We start from the raw sequence: 22413 nt of genomic DNA, 5'->3' as shown, positions 1-22413 counted from the left end.
AAAATATTTTACTTCATAACAAAAAATCGGTTCTGATTTAAGTAAAATCTAGAATACTGATTTTATTAATATAATTACAGTTAAAGGATTGGATAGTGTGATTTGGGTATTGAAATTTTATATCCATCGAATTAGGGCTCTTCCTGGACATGTGTACATCCATAGGTGGTTAGATAACTTATATCTTTATGATAAGTGAAGTCGGGAGGACTTCGTACTGGCATTCAAATCTTACTAAAATTTTTAATGCGAAAGTAGGTACCTACTGAACGCCTTAACGGATCTTGGTGAAAGGCATATATGTAGAACATAGTATAGGATAATACATAAGCTACTTATTATTATATACTTAGTATTCGGCTAAGAAGTTTATCGTGGACATACATCGCGTTTTTTATGTTTATGATAATGAGATGAATCTTAATACAAAAGATATTGTTTTCAAAATGTGTAAATATTCATAAATAATCTTTATTAGCTTTATTTAATATTTGCTGGAAATTTAAATGAAAAGTAATGATATTTTAACTGTCAAAGATTAACTCTGAATTATTCGGAAACTTCGGAAGTCACAATCCGATCATCGGCTTTGTCTCGAATGGTATATTTTGTTTCAAAATGTGCTCTTCAATATTATAATATTAAAATTATAATAATGACAAGTATACATTTAACTTAATATGCTAATAATGAAATAAATTAAGGTAACAAATATTATTTTATAATTGAATATAAAACTAACAACTCATAAAACTATCCTCAGCACTGATAGAGTATAAAACTCAGCATAATAAATTAAACTTAAAGTTACATAGTTTCATAATTATTTCATTTCTACCCACTTCTGTTCTACCATTTTAGGAGTATACAGGTTTTATCTCATATTTTGAATTAAAAAAAAATAATGGCTCTCTTTTTGATATTTTCATAAAGAATTATTTGCCGAATCAATCCTACCAATATTATCAATGCAAATTTTTAGATGGATGGATGGATGGATGGATGTTTGTATGAATATGGAACGTAGTCTAGAAGACCACATAGGATACTAATTATATTTTTTATGTTCCGCGCAGTGTGGTGGGCGACAGCTACACTTTTATAAAATAATATTTAAACACGTGATTTACTTCTACTTTTTTCGAATACTTTCATGTAAGCTTTACTAAGTAGTTAAGCATATTTGAACTTTGAAGTAATATAAAACGAACATACCTCTCCACTGCATCTATATTTTTCTATATTGTTAAGATACGTTCATCTAATACGTATTTCCACAATCAAGATACTTCGTAATTAAGGCTTTGCGTTCGAAGTGCCATCCCTAATTAAAGACGAGTGAGAGAAAAAGGAAAGTATTCTCTGAGGCATTCGCCAACTGGACTTAATCTTGTGGTATTAGTGGTTATTTGTACGTACCAACATGTGCTACTGGAAATTAAATGAACTACAAACGTATTTAATGATGATTCAATTATAAATACACGTGAAATATTAATCATTTTAAATATTTTAATGAAAAAAATCCTCATATTATATCTATAATTTTCCTGTTATACTTCTACGAAGCGGCTTGATCGAGTTTTATGAAATTTAATATGCATATTCAGCAGGTTTGAGAATCTGGTAATATCTATTGTTTAAACCCGTGCAGACGGAGTCGCGGGCGACAGCTAGTACGTATAAATAAAGGGTTACCGCAAAGGATTAGAACAAGTTGCCAGCCTCTGTTTTTCCGTCTAAATATGATATTGGGACCTTCAAAAGTAGAGTGAATAGGCACTTACTAAGCTAGCGCCTACCATCTTTCGACCAAATCTCCATTTCACCAGGTGGGATCTTGGTCAAACGCTAGCTTATAAAATGTAAAAAACAAAGTTAAATACCTATTTTAGGAAATAAAAATAATTTAAAAAAACAAAACCCTTAAATAAAAGGTCCATTATACAGTTTGATGCTTTGTCGAAAAACGAAAAACTTTGAACAAGTTAGATATTACTTTGAATATAAACTATATTTGAAATGAAACTAGTAAAAACAATGATGTTCAAAGCTTCGCATACGTAAAAAAATTGAATACAATTTTAACAAAAAATATTTGATGCGAAAAAATTTCGTAACACTTTTTAACGATATACCTAAAATTTCAAGCTTGATACTGCTAACAATTGAAGTTATTTTTTTTTGTTGTTACATAGAAACTGTATTGCTAGCGATACTTTTAAATAGTAAAGGCGAATACACTTAATTTCATACATTAAAAAAAAGAATTAAGATTTTGTAACATTTCAACAAAAAAAAATGAATACAACCATATAATACAAATAATTGAATACCTTTATCGAAAAATATTTTTTTCCTTCAGTGTAACAATTGAAAATTGATAAAAATAATTTATTATAGTATTTTATTACTAGATGGCGCTGTCCTCAATTAATTAAATTTATATGTTTATCGGAAATGTCCATTTTTACAATTCAAATAAATAATCATCCGGATAATCGTGTGCAGAAATATTATGTAAAGTTTCAATTTAATCTGACACAATGATTTGGCAAAAAAACATAGCCTTTGAAAGAAAAAGTTACATTTATGTTTGAAGCTAATACAAGCAAGTTAATAACCTTTAAGACAAATGATGAACATGAAGTGACACAGCAATGTATCAGAAGCTTAGAAAGAGCGTTTTCTCAACGTCTTTCGCATTGCGCTTTGCCAAGTGATTAGGAGGCAGAGGCCATTTAGCTCACTTTCGAGTAGCTTGGCCTTATTTTTCGTGGTACGTGAGCAACTTATGTGTAATTTTCAACTGTTATATATTATTTTAACATTTTATTTACTATTTCAAATCATCTTATGTTTTTACTAGGTGTTCTGTCCTTCGGGTTTTTTTTACTGCACTTCTTTGTCTTACGGTTTAAAAAAAATACAATATAATAATAATATTAATTATTTTTTAAATAGCAATATCTAATTGATTTCAATATAGATGAATTATGAATATGTGGCATGTACAGTATCATGCGAACAATGTAATGTACCAAATTTTCCAAGCATATTGAGTCTCAAAACAACAGCCAGAAAAGTTTTAACAATATTTGAATAAAGTTCGTTACATTACCAGCTTCGAAAGTTATCTTACCAGTTACCCTCTTATACCGACCTATATTGCTGAAATCGTAACGATCTACTTTTACTAATCCACGGAATCTTAAACTAGCAACACAATATTAAGAACCAATAGCCATATAATTAAGATTATAGATCTCTGATTACTTGGTTGAGGCTGTTCACTCATTTAATTTAGGGTTACTAATAAGAAATCCATTTAGGCAATCTTCTCTAAAAATTTGATGAAATTTGGTAGTCCGAGAATTTTGGTAGTATTTCCCTCTATTCATCATACGAGTAAGTACAGATAAAATCGACAGACAACATCGTTACTTGTATTCATCAGTAAGATATTTAGTTGAGAAATTAACATTTTACAATTTAATTTATTTCATTATAAAACAAAGGTGAATTTTAAAATATTAAATTGCTTCAGCAATCTATTAGTATATACAAGTGAGTTTGTCGAGTAATAATGGATTTGGCGTTTTAATTCTAAACTTATTTGTATAACATGAGATGTAATTAGGTAATGATTTCGCATGTGAATATTTGGCTAGTGGCCAGTTTCGATTACAAGAGTTAAGGGCAAGTAGCGGTTACAAAAATGTGTATTCTGTTATCATTATAAGATTATGACAAAAATAAATTACAAATCGAATTTTTCCAAAATATATTTTTTTAAAACTTTCACAACAAACATATAATTAAAATCAAAGTTATATAAAATTAAAATGTACTTTATATGCAGTCGGGAAAAATAATCTGCGTAAGTTTATAAAACGTTGCATTTCTAATACCTACGCGTACTCAGAAGTTTCTCTGATTGATTACTCCCTTCATAGGGCTTCAGAAACCTTGCAATATTTCCTTATGATGGTTAAAAGGAGAAATAGTATGTATGACGATTCGTCTTTTTCCGTAAATTATCAACTAGTATTCAAACATACCGTAGTTAAAAGTACTGTGACTTTTAAATTGCAAAGATAATGCGCAAATAAACTTTTGGCCACTGCAGTAATATTGCAAGTTGCGATTATATCGCCTCATAGAATTCACTAGTACAGGACGACCGAGGTTTAAAACACTTTTGTAGCGCTGGGAAAGTTTCTTTTAATCTTTTTTTAATGAAGTTCCTGGTCTCGCACAGTCAGGTAAGATACTTCGTAGTACAAACAAATCCGCTTTATAATAAAATACATTATAAAGAATAAAATTATGAAGACCAGCATTCAAAAGAAGCAATACTTTAGCGCTTAAGAACTTTTACACGAAACTTAAAATTAATTTTACATGCTATATTTTTTATATAAAATAACAGAAGATAATTAAAATTAACCAGAATTTCGATAATGAAAAGCATATGATTATAAAATAGTGGACAAAGAAAAAGTCGCAAGAAAATTTACCTGCTATAGAAACAGCGTTCGAAATTTGAACTTGAATTAAAAACAAGTTTAGCAAATTTTGTAATACCTACCTAGAGTAAAAGAAGGCCTAAATAAAAGCTTATAAAGCATTGAACAATAGTAGGAGTATTAGTAGTTACTCAAGCGACACAGAATTGCTTTCGGAGAATAATGTTCGTACACAGTTAAAGTGAAAAAAGACACGATAGTTTTCAAGTGAAGCAAAATGAACTAGAGGATTCGTTCACATTTAAGGAGCAAGCGAATGGTTGCTTCAGTGATTCCGATAAACGTTACGGTCAGCGGCTATATTTCAAGACTATGACATCTCCGAGAATGAGGTCGTCCTATACTTGCTTTTTATTTAATGATAAAGAGCTTCTCTATTATACTCCATTGGTTTTAAGTCTTTTAAATGTTTTCTGAAAATTATTAGTAGAATTTACACTTCAGAAAACAATAATAGTCTTGTGTTACCCGATGTTTTTAACCATATAATTGTTTATTCGATTTTTTAGGTAGAAAATCAAGTACTAGACATTTGAATAATTTTAACTTATAAATATTTTCAGTTATCTTTCAAATAATGTTAGATTATGAGGAGTAAAGACTGGTTTCTTTTCAGGTGCAATCTTCGATCAAAACACAGAAGAGATACAGAATGTGTTCAAATATGCGTTGACGGTGCACAACCAGAACATAAGTAGCAAAAGATTGGAACTGCAGGCGTACGTCGACGTCATTAATACAGCTGATGCATTCAAGCTATCCCGACTTAGTAAGTATTGGACTTCATTTAGCACATATAAACAGGTCAACTGGAATTCTTTCACTTCTCAATGATACGCCATTTTTGCTTCAACGAATATCGCCAGTTAAAGTTGTGAAGCCAGTTCCGACGACTTTAACATAATTTTCCAAATAAAATATTAGTAAGGAGTAAGCATTTATAAATAAAATATAAAATTTAAAATTTTACCTTCAAAGGTTTAAATTTTTACTCAATATTTTTACACAGAAAATGAAATGTATTTATTTTAATTATATGTATTAGTAGGAATAAACTATTTTAGCTAGAAGAAGCCGATTATTTATTAAAATACGTAAAACTAGCAGCGAGCGTATCACCATCTCAAAGACCGGCAAAGTTCTGTGGTTCCTCTGGTATTGCTGATGTCCATAGGCCTCGTTGAACACCTCGGTGTTCCCCATGCTGGCTTGCCCCCTTCTGTTATAAAAAAAAACTAAAATATTAAGTAAAAAGATATATCCAATTCTACCTTTTTAGCACTTACGTTCTTATTTACCTATCCCTTGCGGCTCGTGGGACTAAAATTGTAGACATTGACGAAGGGCAAAGAGCTGCGAAATAAGGTTATTCATAAAGTTTGTTAATTTTTTTTTCTCAGAACATAAAGACAAATCCCTCTGTGACATTTTTCTTCAAAAACCGACATCAAACTTATCGCTACAGTAGAACGACATCGCAGGGGTCATTGCGTTCGCCTCGCGACGAGATACCGCCTCGTTTAGTTGTAAAAAAAACATGAACAATAGATAGAAGTGGAAACATATTTCGTGTAAAAAAAGGGAATAATACGAAAATACTGACACGGAAATTAAAAGGAGAAACAAAAGCAAATTGGCCGTGAAAGAGGATGAGCGCAGACCGCGGTCGGCTTGCTTATTTGCTCTAATGACGAGTATTTTCCTGATAGCTGTGTCGTCTGCTTTACTCAGAACTGGGTTAGGTACATTTAATGTCATTTGTTTTATAAATTATCACTCATAATGGTGTTTTGTGAAATATCACTTTTCTACATGCCACGAAAACATTATATAAATGTCAAATAGAAAAAAATCTATATTTATGTAGTCCAAAATTTACATTAAATATAAAGTACAAGTATTCATTTTACTATAATAATATATCTAGTGGATGATGGCATAGTATTAATTAATAAAATACTGTGCCTCTTATTAAAGCAACAATGTTCGCGTATTGATTTAGCTTGTCTGGAATTTCATTTGTACGAGTACAAAGTCATTGTAATGAATTGATTATTAATATGGAATCTAAAGCGGCGACTAAAATTGTTTCAAGCCGTTCACAATTTAATTTATGCAAATTTATAAAGGACTCATTTGAAATACGCTTTATTCTAAGCTATTGTAGATTGAGATCTACTGTTGAATTTCCATTGCACGTCCATGATTAGGCCGTACGTCGCTTCCAGTAATAAATTATACAGTATCTATGTACATATATAGATATAAATAACATCTATGTAACTAGATACTTAGCCATTTCGTATCTATGTAAATTAAGCTTTGATGTATGAATGTCTGATAAATAGACAATTGTATTTGTTGAATTTGCGATAAATTTCAATAGAAATTAATACTGCATAAAACATGGAATAAAAGTAATAAATAGAATTTTATTTATGTTAAGAATTTACAAAATATATAATTATTCAACAATTTCATTGAAATTCATTTCTGTCTAATAAAGGAGTTGCTAAGAAAATGATGGTTCACTTAAAAGTTTAAGCGTTGAAAATGATTCTTAACTAAAATTTCTCATTCATTTTATCTCGGATATTATTTCATCTTCACTGATAGACATCCGCTCTGGGGACCTCCGTCCATTGTAATTGCACCCTAACGCAATTACCTTAAAAGCCTGTCATTGGGGCTAAATTTAATATACTTTAAAGTAAAAGAATTTTCTCATTCAACATACCTATTTACGTTTTTAAAGTAGGAAATTTGTCCTTAGTCTTTATTTGTTAACACAAAGATACACTGCCATTCAGATAATGGATGGTGATGACGTCAGATGAATATTACGTTACATTTTCAACTTAAATGAGCGTTAAAATTTCAAGTAACTCTCAAAATGCCGTTTTTAATTTAATTGAAAAAAAAAATCCCCTTACAAACCTTTCCTTAATAGCAAGCATGGAATGTATAGGTAAAAGGAAATGTCTTCTTTCTTCTGCTTTGCCAATTAGTGGTATGTGCCAAGCACGTCAGTAGCTGAGAGGTTAAGTACTTGACTTGTAATCTGTAGGTCATAGGTTAGAATTCCGCCATGTACCCAATACGTTTTTCGATTTACATTTATACATTTATCCGATGTCCTTACGGTACTTCAACTTATATCATATGTATATGGATATCAATTCGTTCCTTTAGCGAAACCATATACTCGCTTGAAATATGAAACCGAAAAACATCGAAAATATTTAAAACTATCAATGCGAATGTTAAAAGTTCGAGAAAATTGTCCAATATTAATATTATTGAAACGGTAAATTAAGAAGTAAGTACCTCAATAATTAAAATGTAGGAACGATTGGATTCTCAACGCGGAACTGGGTGACGGTAACAATACAACAACGAGGTTTGCATTTCACGAAACCGTGCTGAATAATAAGTTTTCGGCTATTGTTCATTAATGACAAATTTACCTTTAGTACATTTAGTTAAACTATCGTCAATTAGTCGAAATTCAACCATAATTCATAATCGAAGAGTTTTTGATAAAGAAAAGTTAAATAGCCTTATGACCTTTGGTGCACATAAGTTTTATGTTCACTTGTTCACGCAATTTCCTTACAAATAGGTACCAAGTTTATAATTCACATATTAACATTCTAAACTTAGTTATATTTAATTATTTTTTTATTAAATATTTTCTAAATTGGTAATATCATATAGCAAAAAATTTGTCTTTGATAATTTTTTATATAGAAATCAACGGATACATCAGTTTCAAATACAAATTCGAACACTGGCAGTTACTTTTAATATTCGAATTAAAATGATTAGCGTCCTTTTCTCTTCATGACATTATCTATATCAACCTGGTATTTTATAATGTAAACCTGGTACTTTTTGTTTTTGTGGTTTTGAGGAGCTTAATGAACCCTATGAAGCTCTAGTGCAAATAGGATTTGAAATCATGGTTGCGCAAAAGTTATAGAAATTCTGGATCATATTTAACTAAAATGTGACATTTAACGTATTCTCTTACATCTCATTATACGTTAAAGTTGTGGTTAATTAGGTAAAAGTGTTCAGTCATCCCGTCCGTAGTAACTACCAGTAATTCTCGGAGCGTCGGCGGCTCAAGGGTTAAGCACTTAAATTTTAAACTACAGTTCTGGATTCCAATAACAAAGCGTTTTTAGATTTATTATTTATATATCTAACGTCCTTACGGTGATGTGACGCCGTGATACAATCTGTACATATCTGTGAAATAATTAAATTATATATGTGACGTCAACCAATTCGCACAATGCCAGAGTGGATGAATATAGCCACGTTAATTTTGACTGGACTCCGAGCCCCACAGTGGGGACATGTAATGAGCTGGTAATAATGGTCATTATTATTCAATGATGTTAAGTCGAAGAAGACTAACATTAGTACTTCACCACATCTCTCATCAAACGAAACATAACCATTGTCTACTTAGCCATTGTCAATGTTGCTGTGGATTTCATTGTACAAGGTGACCTATTCGTACAACTATATTGGCACTACTAATGTAAAGGTAATAATTCTTTATTACGAGGTGTTTTTATAATCGTATTCTTTGCAGTTTGCAACCAATTCGCACGTGGAGTGTTTGCGATGCTCGGCGCAGTGACTCCGGAATCTTTCGACACGTTGCATTCGTATACCAATACGTTCCAAATGCCATTCGTCACGCCATGGTTTCCTGAAAAGGTAAAGTATTTTTCCTTAGATTTTATGATAAAAAACAACCCCGGCCTATTAGTGAACTATGTTCTATCTATTAGTGAACTAATGTACTGAAATAGAAGATATTAGTAATACGGTATAATTATAGTCATTTTATCCAATAAAAACCTTAAACTTCTTACAGATATATTCCAAATTAAATTTTATTAAAATTAAAAACTTTACTGAAATATTGCGTTGAACAAAATCTTTTGTATTATTATACAAAATACATTATTGTAGACATAATTAATAAAATATCCACGAGCTTTATATGTGGCATATGAGTGGACTGTTAAGTAAGCATTTTACCGAGTGCGTAACTTAGCAAATAGAGTCATACAAGTATTATTAAAGGACGGAGAAATGGCATTTTTCCTCACGTTCACTAAAGCAGAATGTCGGCATCAAGCGTTAGCTTTGATGAATATAAATGTTCTGACTGTGGAAAAAGTCGATTTCTCTAAGTGTCTACCGGATTCTGCTGACAGTAATTCTTTTGATTCAATTTCGATGCTTAACTTGCGGGAACGATTTGTAAAAATTAAGCTTTCATATGTAGTTTGCTCACCCGGTGACAATTTATATTAATAAAAATATAAGAGAAGTCACAAATTGTAAAAAAAATAATGTAAACATTTTTTTTAAATTATGTATCTACTCTGAATACTACGAATATTATACTCAAAAAAATCCTGTATCCTTTATTAATTATGTAGTAATTTTTTTATCGTAAAAGATTAAATAAAAGAAATTACTTTTGAAGAATTTTCAGTTTCATTACATTCATGTCCATCGTTGCCATGTCACTGGCATGTTGCGTTGCGTTCCTCCTAATTTATAGCTTTTATTCGAATTTCGAATAATATTTTTTTTTGATAACAGATAAACTATTTCGTAACGACATTTCTAAATAAAAATCAAAATTAAATGAGCATTGCCGGGATTATGCAATATGCTTTTATTTGTGTATATCATAGCCGCTTTCAGTATGTCTGAACAAACTTAATTAATGAATAACATAACAATAGCGTTAAATAAACAATTAAAGTACATTTATTCTCTTATTAGGTAATACCACCATCATCCGGGTTAATTGATCATGCGGTTAGCATGCGACCTGATTATCACAAAGCTGTAGTCGACACTATTTTGTACTACGGCTGGAAGGAAATCATTTACATGTACGACTCACATGACGGTAAGTACCAAGATATTATTTTTTTTCCTTTCAATCTGTGTTTTATATATTACTAATGTTATAATATAAACGCGAAAATTTAGATGGATGGATAAATGGATGGATCAACGAATCTCGCTGAAATTTGGCATAGATGTAGAACATAATCTGGAAGGATATATAGGCATATTAAAACCTTCTTTTAATTGCGCGCTACCGCAGTCGCGAGCGTCAGCTGGTTTGCTTAAGGATTTGGGATATTCTAAATTAATTCTTACGAAAACATAACATTTGAATTTACTGAATCGAATATTGATTTTAATTAAGAATCCGTAAATAACAACCATTATTATTTTTAAAATTTAATGCCAGAGAAAAATAGTATTTATTTAGTCTTAATAAAGCTATTATTTTATAACTAGTAAGTATTTTATACGAGATTAAAAGCTTAGTATTATTGAATTTTGGAGTAATTTCCGTATGTTTGTTTATAAACTAAGCTAATTAATATCTATACTATCAATGCCGTATCGTGACTGTTATGTTTTGACGTTGCTTTATAACGCACGTCTAATATTATAACATAATTAATTTGCCTAATTGATAATCAAGTGATTGAGTGTTGACGGTTTCACAAGCAGGGAAATTATAGTCGTAGAAAATTTTGTTTACTTAATCTAAAAACGTGTACATTAATGATAGAATAGTTTTCTGATTAGTTTAAAAAAAAATCTTTCAAATCTCATTTTTTTATTTAATATAATATGATTGGATAATCATCAACTTGCTCTTATGCCTATTGACAGTCGGCACAATATGTACTACTCCTTATATCTCTATCAGCCGTCACACCTGAATCTACCCCCTTCCTACGCATATCCTCTATCACACAGTCATTCCATACTTTTTTAGTCTTCCTCTACCTTTGTCGCCATCCACATTCAATCTCATTACTTTTTTGTTTATATCATCATCATCCCTCCGCATATGTCCAAACCACGGTAACTTAAGTATGAACGGATGTTAAAAAAATATTTACAATTTTTGCCTTTGTGAGAAGGCAAATAATTTTTATATTAGTTTCTAATGAAAATATGAATGCTTCTTAAAAATATGTTAAGTTCGTAGCGTTGCGACTGAAGACAATATCGGTGTAATATGATCAGTTTAAATGTTCAGGACTGGTCTGTAACGTATGTATCATTACCTTTATTAACTTTTTAATATCAGTGAATATTAAGATAAGGGTCAGGGTACGTAGTGATCGTTGCACGGATGTCGGCTTCGTAACATTCTCTTTATCGTTTCGCTTTACAACAGAAATGGCGGTTTTATAAATCGTAAATTGTACCGTTCGCTTGGGATTACAGCGCGGCCGACTTGTCCGATAATAAAATGTCGACACGAAAGAGATTGCGGCTGCCTGGCTTCTGCTAATATTCTGCTATAATTCTGCTGTGACCACCACCCCCCCTTTAATAGGGTGCCTCAATTGAATACTCGCAACTTTGTTTAATTTGGCCGAATACTTTATGATAACGCCTTGATGTAAGATAGAATTGTTTACCTTTATTGACACTGTCACAGCGTCTATCTTCGTAAACTTTACTCGACATTTGGACACCTTTTAGAAGTATTTCAATGCTTAGGCATAGGAATTTTTATATTTATTCTAAACTAGCTGTCGCCGGCGACTGGATATATAAAAAAATAATAAGTGTAACCCACCCATTTATCCATCCACATCACATCCATCTGAACATTCGCATTTATAATATTAGTAAGTTAAATAAAAAGCAGCTCTTCAAGGCGTAATTTCGAAAAAAAATGGATAATCCTATGTCCGTCTCCTGGCTCTAAGCTCCTCACCAATTTTCAGCCATACCGGTAAAGCCGTTCTTGAGTTATAAATAGTGTAACTAACACGACTTTCTTTTATATATATAGATGTACAAATTGTGTCAAAAGTACAAATAGTTTTTATGACTTTTATACTTTTAGTCTGATACAATTTCTGTTAAGATTTCAGTGAAATATATAAACAAATTAATTTTCAGATTATCGTAACAGTAAACTTCAAATACGGAATACTAATATGTATAACATAGTTGTTCGACCTACTTGGATATTTCACCTTTACTCCAAACTCCCAGGGATTTTGTTGGAGGCATAAATAATGTTTAGGTATAGTAAAGGGGTAGAACATCTCATTCGGGACTACGTTGCTTAGCTATTGCTTCGAGTTATGAAACTTCCTTGGATTTATAGTCAACGCCAACCCATGTACTTGTTGCTTAACTCGACCGACTTTTGTTCAGTATATAAATATAATAACGGTAAAATATTTTACACATTATATTAAACTGTTTTTTTTATTTCTTTTTTCAAATCACAAAAGGTTTTTTGTTTCTGTGGTAAGAGTATACATGTATAAAAAACATTTTCGATCTTCATTTGTGTTAACATAAAGTCGGTATTGCAACTTTGGTACGATGTTCCACGCGTGGTTTGGTAGCCCAACTAATCTACATTTAAGAATATTACTAGTACAACTGCTATTTCCAAATGTCAGTCTAATAACTGGCAATGGACTTCAGTCAACCTCAAGTTAGACTTAATGTCAGGAAATGACTGACCTCGTTCAATATCTGTCCGTTCCGATTTACACGTGAGAGGCTTACATTTATGTACGTATCGAGCCAACTCTCTCCAATGAAGTTGTCTGGGCATTGAATGCATTAATAGATAACTGAGTATTTTACTCACATCAACAATGCAGTTTGACTTCCTTAATACCGGGCAAATGGGGTGATAAATAAATCTTCATTGAATTAAATTCGATACTTCCTAAACTCTACATCCTACGCAATAAGTTTTATTCGATTATTGACCGCAACAAGATCCGGATAATAACCTAAAATAGGAAGTGTAACATTGGCTAAAAAAATGTCTGAAAATCGATTTAAGAGGTGTACTACATGCGTAGGATCCATCGAAATTATAATATATAAAATGTGTAAATATTCACATTTAAGACTTTTGATATAGAATTATAGTACGATAAATAATATGAATGTAATTAAATAGTGAAAAAAGAGAGAGGAAGTGTCGTACTGTCAACAACCAAACTTTTATTGAGCGGCTTAACACTTCGGCTTTAGCGATGTGTCGGCGAGACGTGTCTGTGTGTCTTTTAAAAGCACTACAAAATACAAATATTTCGTAGTGCTTATAAAACAATAGTTTAAAAAAACTTATTAACTACCACTATCTATATTATTTTTTTTATAAGAGAAGGATTCAAACGATCGACGGGATTTTTAATCATTACCCTTTACGTAAGTGATAAAAAATTTAGTGCTGCCGGAATTTACATTATATTCTGTAATTCCACAGTCATCACTATGTAATTAAAGAAACTTATGTATATGTAACAAATATTATACGTGCAAATGTTTAGACGGATGGATGGAATGTTTGAAGGTATGTCCAAAGCGATTGAAGGAATCTCTATGAAATTTGGCATATACATAGAACATAGTCTGGAAAAACAGACGCTATTAATTAAGTTTTTTTATTCAACGCGGACTCAATCGCGAACTAGTGCCCATATTAAACTGTAACAATCATCATCTTAATCAGTCGAAAATAATATTGCAATGTACGTAAGATACAAATAATGTATGAGATAGCTGGTTCAAAGTTAATTAACTGTGTCGATACAATGCTATCTCAATGCAGCCAAATGTACCCATGATTGTGACGCATAATCAATCAGATATTGCAACGTATGACAGATTGCTTTGACTTCGTTTCGAATATCTAAGTACGATGTATGTTTATATATTTGTATCACCAGTATAACATCAATTAATAAACAAAAGATAGTCGTGTTATGAAAAATGTACGGTTATGTTTTAAATGTGGGTATAGTGACGTAATAAGGAAAGATGTTAAGCTTACGTAAATTGGGATATATTTTTAAAGGCTTAAAAATAAATAATATCATACCTAAAATTTAAGTAGAGAGCGTGGGTGACTCAGGGGTCAAGCACTTGACTTGCAATCTGCAGGTCCTGGGTTCGAATCCCGTCATGTACCAATGTGTTTTACGATTTCCTATTTATATATGTACATTTATCTGACGTTCTTACAATGAAGGAAAACATCGTGATGCAACCTGCGCATATCTGAGAAGAAATTAAAAAAATTGTGCGAAGTCAACCAACCCGCACTAGGCCAGCGTGGTTGACTATGGCCTAATCACCCTTAACTTAGGGTAGCCTCCGAGCCCCTCGGTGGGGGCGTATAGTGAGCTGATGATGATGATTATACCTAAAATTAAATAAATGTAGTATAATTAGGTTAGTTAAATTTATGTCATTTATATCCCATAGTTAACCTAAATTATTTTATAAGAAAAATAGTTTTATTTATGTGTGTATTTAAGAAGTTATAATAATTTAAGATAGAAATGATGTATAAAATGATGGATGGATTTGGAACCCGTAAATCTGTGTCGACCAAAGATAGAATAGAGTCAAGACAGCTAATGATGATTAATACCTATTTTTTATCGATATAGAGTGTCGAGAATAAATAATATATAAAAATATCTATCACAATGCTAGTTACCATACTTCTTCGAAAGGGTTTCATCAATTTTTATGAAATTTTATGTTGATATTCATTAGGTCTGCGGCTGTTCGGCTACTATCTATTTTTAAGTCCCGCGCGGAGTCATGGGCGTCAGCTAGTCATATATAAAACTAAATATCGTTAGTGATAGTCTCACTAGATAAATCTATAGTTGTACTTTGAAATGCGAACCATGTAGACAATGTTTATAACATGACATTCATCTTGCATCCAAAGTATAATAGTATCAATTATTATAAACAATTATTTGGTATAAATACGTACAAAGTTATTGGTAATTCAATAACATTGTACAATAAACTCGTATAAACTAATTCTTCTTGCTCATTACACGTTAGTTACACAAACTTGGTCTCATTCATTTCCGACTGTGGAGAAGTTTCGCTTCCTCAAAGTTTATGCCTCTTGTACAACACTTCACATAATGACTCAACAACTGATTTTCCTTTATGTACCATTCTTGTTCATTCAATGGGTTAAAACAACTTATATGAACTACAAAAACTACAACAAACTACAAATATATTATACTAGCTTTTGCCCACGGCGCCATCCGCATATAATTAAAAAAATCTTAGTAAGTAGCCTATGTGTTCTTTCAGAGTTTGTTCTACATCTGTACCAGATTTTATTGAGATCCGTTGAACCGTTGTAGAAATACCTTCTAACAAACATCCATTCATCCATATCATGGAAACTAGTATTTTTATCTTCTTATACTTAAACTTCCTTTTATACCTTAACATGAATAAGCTTAAATTGTTTAATTTTATTAAGAATATTTACGAAGTAATTTCAGTACAGATTAAGTTGTTTTCCAAATGTTTCCATATCGTTAGAGATATTTCTTGTCTATGCACCAAATATTGTTAACCTGTAAAGGTAAACCTTCATAAAATTGCTTCACATTTCGGTTACGATACTAGCAACGATATTTTATTCAAAATGGGAAATGACACTGCTGTGGAAAACATCTCTCAGCGCATTCGGTGAGTTGTACCGGCGCTGTGTGATTTCATTACTCGATAAGCCACAGATAAAGCAACATTCGATATTCAAACGTGGAAGATAAATTCGATGCGAAGCAAGGGAGCACTTAGATGATATCGCCGTTCAATTTATTCTGTGCGGGTACTCCGACGTCCGCTGTGCTGGAAGTCTGCATAAGTCACTAATAGCTGCTGAAGAATCGCGAGAATATTAGGATAACTGCTCCATTCAATATCACATATTATGATTCACTGCAACTGTCACATTTTACGTGACACGGTAATGTTAAAGGTCATATTGAAATCGTTTTGGTTGAAATCAAGTTCATTTTTATACGAATATTATTTTAGTATTATAAGATATGCAACTTTGATATTATATATCAATGGTCTCGTGCCTTGTTAGTATATGTTAATATTACAGGAAAAGATTAGATAATGCGTATCACCGGTCATTAGATAATGCGTATACCCTTTTTAATAAGAGAACAAACAAACGTCGGAGAACATCGATGTGATCAACAACGTCCATGGACATCAGCAATCCTATTGCTCTATGATTCTCAAACTTATCATCATCAGCTCACTACGTCGATCGTTCCCACCGAGGGGCTCGTAGTCTTTTCTTTTTTTTCCAGAGAGGAATGCTTTATGCATACTCCGCATCCCGGGAGGGACGCGGTAGTTGTGATGGATTCTCCTTCGTAGCGGAGGCATACCCACTAAACCTCTCTGTTCCTCCAACGCATCGGGACGGGGCCACGGGCACGCTTTCGCTCTCGTCCGCGAGAGGGGCTCGGAGCCTACCCTAAGTTAAAGGAGATTAGGCCATAGTCAACCACGCTGGCCCAGTGTGTGTTGGTGATTATCAAACTTGTATAGGTCTTTTATCACCAACAAAACCTTAAGATGGTTTTGTTTTAAACGTGCCAAACTGAAGACATTAAACATTTACACTTAGTCTTGGTACCCCGCTTAACCTTATAGCGAGGCTTTAAAGGTTTGGCATAATATATTCATGAGTATACTGTATGCGAAAGCTGTGTATTCAATTGCCTGGATCATGCCGTTCCGCTTGAATACTAAGTCAGTGCTTAGATTTCGTATGATTTAAAGCGAAGGCACTTAAGTCTAAATATCTATTATATGATACATAATATTGCTTCGTATCTAAACAATCGTTGCATTAACTTAATAAAATTTTAATTATTCTAAACGGACAATGCCAGTTAGTGCATAATAAAAATTTGGTGACCCAAATCTGTCGTCGGATAGTAGGTAAAACAAAAGAATATTTTGGGGAGCGGCATTAAGCCCGTTTTCATTGGATTAGCAGCTAAGCTAGGTACGATAAAGCGTAATAAATTAACGTCATAAATTCAATTCAATTAATATATTTTAAAAGGAAATCATTTTAATGTGCAACAAAATTCTAATTTCATTATAAGTGACAAAGACAATAAGAATTGCTGGAGAATCCCCGGGATGAATGGCTCTAGAGCTAAAAGAAAAAAGTAGAAGATAGTGACATAAAAACGGAAAAATGTATGTTTAATATGTCCACAATATTACTTATTCATTTGTACAAAATACTTATCGAACGTAATAATAAAGATGTTTGAAGTAAAAACACAATATAAACAATGTGCAAGTTATCAAAAGGCAAAGGAAATTCATTACTTAATTGCATTCATTTACCTAATTGAAGATTGCATTCGGTTAAGGTCTCTTGGACTTAGTGAAAGGATTTCCGACCTTTTCCTTTTCTTTCTCATTACTTGACGTAATTAGAAAGAAAATTAAAATGGCATCAAGCAAGTAATTAGAGATGCTTATACTCCAACATTCAAATTTAACAGTGGTAGATCCCGCTTTAACATCTTCGCACGAATTGGCCCGGTTCGCCCGGTGAAATATCACGACCACACCGAAGACAGGCGTGAGGTGGAAGCAATTTCGCGTTTCGTCTGATGAGTGTGCGTCCCGGAGGCCTAATTTAGTCCTCTTTTCCTTCCCACGCTTTTTCTTATAAGGAAAAGATGGGAAGTAAAAGTGGACTATCCGTATGAGAGGATACATGGAAAGGGAAAATATTTTTTCTTCTGTGCATCCTCTCCTCCGTCGATCAAAGGTAGGCAACGCATATGCAATTGCGTATGTCTATGGGCAACGGTCACTTCGCTATTATAGCTCTATTTAGGTGGCCGCTTGCTCGTTGCCACCTTATGATATAAAAAAATAGTAATAATAAAAATTAAGTATAGTTACCATTTAAAAATATATTTTTTTAATTATAAGATAGGGGGCAAACGAGCATCTTTTAACTTGACCGTGAACATTTGATTGACTTTAATTGGAAGAATATAACACACGTTACCGAGGAAGATCTGTTATTAGATCGTTAATCTAAGTACAGGACCTTTCGTTATCGTCTACGTTAGTACAGTTCGTAACAAATGAAAGAAAACTAAAGTTATATTTTAAGACAAGTAAGATGTCTTTAGTAAATAATGAAGCATTCCTTAAACAATAGTTAATTACTTTTATATAAATATATTGTAGAGAAACTCTCGTTGTTAAGAAACAGAAGGCTGTATAATATTGTTCTTTACATGTCATTCAGTTTCATAATTAATTTGATGAGAGTCAGGGAGTTTGTGAAATCGTTATTTACTTTGAATAATTAGGATCTCAGCTGGTTGGTTCGAGGGCTCTTCAAGGGCTTCAACACGCTGAAGGGCTATTCAAGAAGTTGTATTAATTTTAATTCATAAACAATAATGAATATTAATGGCGTTTACTTCGTACGGAAAATTAACCCGAACTAAATTTTAGTAAAGTTTCAAAAACGAACTTTAGATCATTAACATTTACGTTGGTTCTCTAAAACATTAATTGATGTATCGATTTATATACGACTAGCTATCACCCGCGAGTCCGTCTGCGCGGATAAAAAACTTCGTTAATAGCCTATATGTTCTTCCAGACTATGTCCTATATTTGTGCCAAATTTCATACACCTTCTAACGAACATCTATCTATAAATACAAAATTTCGCATTGTTAATATTAGTAAGATTCACTAGAAGCACAGAGCGTCGGTGGTTCAGAGGTCAAGCAATTGACTTGCAATGTGCAGGTCCTGGGTTCGAATCCCGCCATGTACCAATGTGCTTTTCGATTTCCGATTTACATATATCCATTTATCCGACGTTCTTACGGTGAAGAAAAACATCGTGAACCTGCACATGTCTGAGAAGAAATTCAAAGATATGTGTGAAGTCAACCAACCAACTCCGAGCCCCTCGGTGGGGACGTATAGTGAGCTGATGATGATAAAGATTCACTAGATTGTATTTATATGATTAAAAAATGTATACACTTCTCCAATACGTACTCACACAAAATAATTGCGAAGAAATTGTCACGGGGTGTTGTAAAAATGTCCGAGAGCGTTAGGCAAGATCTAACCTGACATTTTTATTGAGACCTTTTGCTTTTGCTTTTGTCTCTGCTTTGATATTATTTTGAATATTCCAGATCTTTTTTTTCTTTTTATCGCACTGCAAATGCAAGCCGGGTTTACAATATTATCGTGATAAAATATTTCAGCATGTAGTGCGAAAAAAGCTGATACACATATTTTTCATTCAAAATAAAGTCGGCCAGCGTGAATGTAAAATGTGAAAAAAATAAATGTTAATGTATAAAGCTTTGGCGCCGCTTCATACCCAACGGATATTGCTTTAGCAACATCATGTAATTACAGTATTTTCGAACTCATGTTGGCCGTATGTTTCACTGCATGCTACGTTAATTGTTCACGAATTAAAGTTGAATGTAGAGTTGTTTGTAACATCTCCCAGTTTTAAAGTTAAGTTGCTCAATTAATAGTCGAAAACACAACGGAATATAAATTTTAACAACTCTAGTATATGATGAGTTTTATTTAGTTAAAATTGTGAGTAAATTCATAATAAAGCAAACTCAAGTAGGAGAATTTTATGGAAATTTTAAAAATGCGAAAAATTTTAAAAATTATTTGTCAGTTTTATCTTTCGGAATTTATCATTTATTTTAATTTTTGTATACGTTATACGTTAAAGCTATATTTTAGTCTGTTAACCTGAAAGAAAACTGGTACTGTTTGTTAGGGTTTATACATTTTCACCACACCAGGTACATCACAGTACTTAATGTTGTTGTCAGTCTGAATTACGTCAATATACACATGTACATATATTACTTATGTATTATAACAGCGTGTCGAGGCGATGTTGTTGAGGCTTAGTGAGCTAGAATTACCGAAAGAGAAAGACCTAGTTAAATTTCTATTTGACGGCATCAATTCTACGTGTTGTAATAAAAAAATAAAAACTCAATATTTTGAAGAAATACTAATATAGGATAATGGGTACTGGTTTTAGTGGGTATATAAATATATTATGTATGTATATAATTGGGTTTATATGGTATTATTATAAAGTATGTGGTGTTATTTGCTTTATATTCTTTCTTTAGGTAATCAAAATCTTACTTAGTATTAATTATTTAACAATTAGTTGTTATTTTTGAATTGAAATCTTACTAATATTATAAATGCGAATGTTTAGATGGATATCCATCCATCCGTTTGAAGGTATCTCCTGAACGACTGAATGGATCTCAATGAAATTTAGCACACATATAGAACATAGAAGAACACATAGGCTACTAATTACGTTTTTTTAATTACGTTTGGACTTATCGCGGGCGACTGCTAGTAAGAATATATAAAAGAGATAAAGGCATGTTAGTTATTTTTTTGTATTAACGGATATAAGAGCGATGCCAGAGCGGTATATTTACATAAACCATTAACGAGTTCTGTGTTTACGTAAGATAATTTAGACTTTCAGTATTTGTGCTGGATAAAACCTAAGTTAACTTTATAAATAACTGGAACGCTTCCAAGGTGTAACAATGACTTTTAAGCGGGTACCGTGTCCAAATTAAGATACCTGCAACCGTAGAATACGTTTAGTTTTTCATTACTTTATTTAGAAAATGAACAAGTTTATTTAGAGGGCCTAGCAAGAAAATTTGCGATATGTATTAGTAACGTTATCGATAAAAATAATTGATATATTTTTTTAGATGACGTTATGAAACTGCATATCACAATAATGTTACTAATATTATAAATGCGAATATTTAGACGGATGGATGTATGGATGGATGGATAGATGTTTATGTGAATGTGTCTCCAGAACGACTCAACGGATCTGACTGAAATTTGGCATAGATGTAGGACATAGTCTGGAAGAACTCATAGGCTATTTATTAAGTATTTTTTTAAATTCTGCACAAAGTCGGTGGCGACAGCTGGTATTATAACAAATCATCTGATATTGTTACGTCTGTAATGCAGCTTCTACTGTACGGATCAAAATCCGCTATGGGATATATCCAATGTGCATATATTCAATTTTATCTGTGTCCTGTTAATTTTATTTAAAAATCTCATGCGATGAATAATACGTACTTCTACTTTTGGTACTATATCCTAAAGAAGGTTGACAACCATGATTGAAGTAATCTCGCGGTAGCTCTTTAAAGGGAAAACTTCCTTATATTAAACCACTGGCGTACAATTTCACACGAATGAGTATTTAGTTAGTGAAAAAGTTTGAAAAGCACAATGAAACCAAACTAGTTTAGGGTATAAAAACAATACTATTCTCATGAATCGTAACTATTGAATATTTTATTCAACGAAACCCTTATCCGTGGTGTAATTTGAAAGTTTTAACAATTCGTTTGGTGAAAACTCAGTTGTTATAGCTCCAAACTAACGATTTACTGTTTCAGAGTTATTCAGTTTAGATGTTATTATTTTTCGTTCGTTAAAATTTAAAAATTGTAAAAAAAAATCTATTCCACGAAGAAATTCCTAAATAATAAGTTAACTGATATATTTTTGTGCAAAATTATTTAGTTAAACTATAGAAAAAATATAGGTTAGACATCTATGGCAATAGTCCAATAGTTTAAGTAAAGAAATTCTATTTTCCTAAGAGACTTTAAATATATGTCCTCCCGATGCCATTATTCTGGAAACTTTTGCCCTTATTCATTATCTACGACCAATAATACGTTATAGAAACAATATACAACTTTTTTAAATCGCAATTTCGATGTTAAAAATAAACAATTTTTATGAACCAGTCCATTATTCGGGATGCATTTTTATTCGAACCATGATTTAATTTCTCGAATCTTTATGGTAATGTACTGAATAAATGGAATTCCAATGCGTCGCAGAACGA

The 22413-nt window shown here is 32.0% G+C and overlaps 1 protein-coding gene across 1 annotated transcript in view; it reads left to right on the top strand.

Annotated features, from left to right (window-relative positions):
* Positions 1–22413, top strand: part of LOC106126180 (glutamate receptor 1) — a 50201-nt gene that overhangs the window by 682 nt on the left and 27106 nt on the right. Inside the window, exons 2-4 of the mRNA XM_013323672.1 lie at positions 5146–5298; positions 9136–9263; positions 10350–10479. Of these exons, the coding sequence (XP_013179126.1) occupies positions 5146–5298; positions 9136–9263; positions 10350–10479 (411 nt within the window). The remainder of the gene's footprint in view (positions 1–5145; positions 5299–9135; positions 9264–10349; positions 10480–22413) is intronic.

Source organism: Papilio xuthus, unplaced genomic scaffold (genome assembly GCF_000836235.2).
Source record: "Papilio xuthus unplaced genomic scaffold, Pxut_1.1 DF825017.1, whole genome shotgun sequence".
Classification (NCBI taxonomy): domain Eukaryota; kingdom Metazoa; phylum Arthropoda; class Insecta; order Lepidoptera; family Papilionidae; genus Papilio; species Papilio xuthus.
Note: the sequence above shows the minus strand (reverse complement) of the source record. Positions and strands in the feature narration are given on the sequence as shown.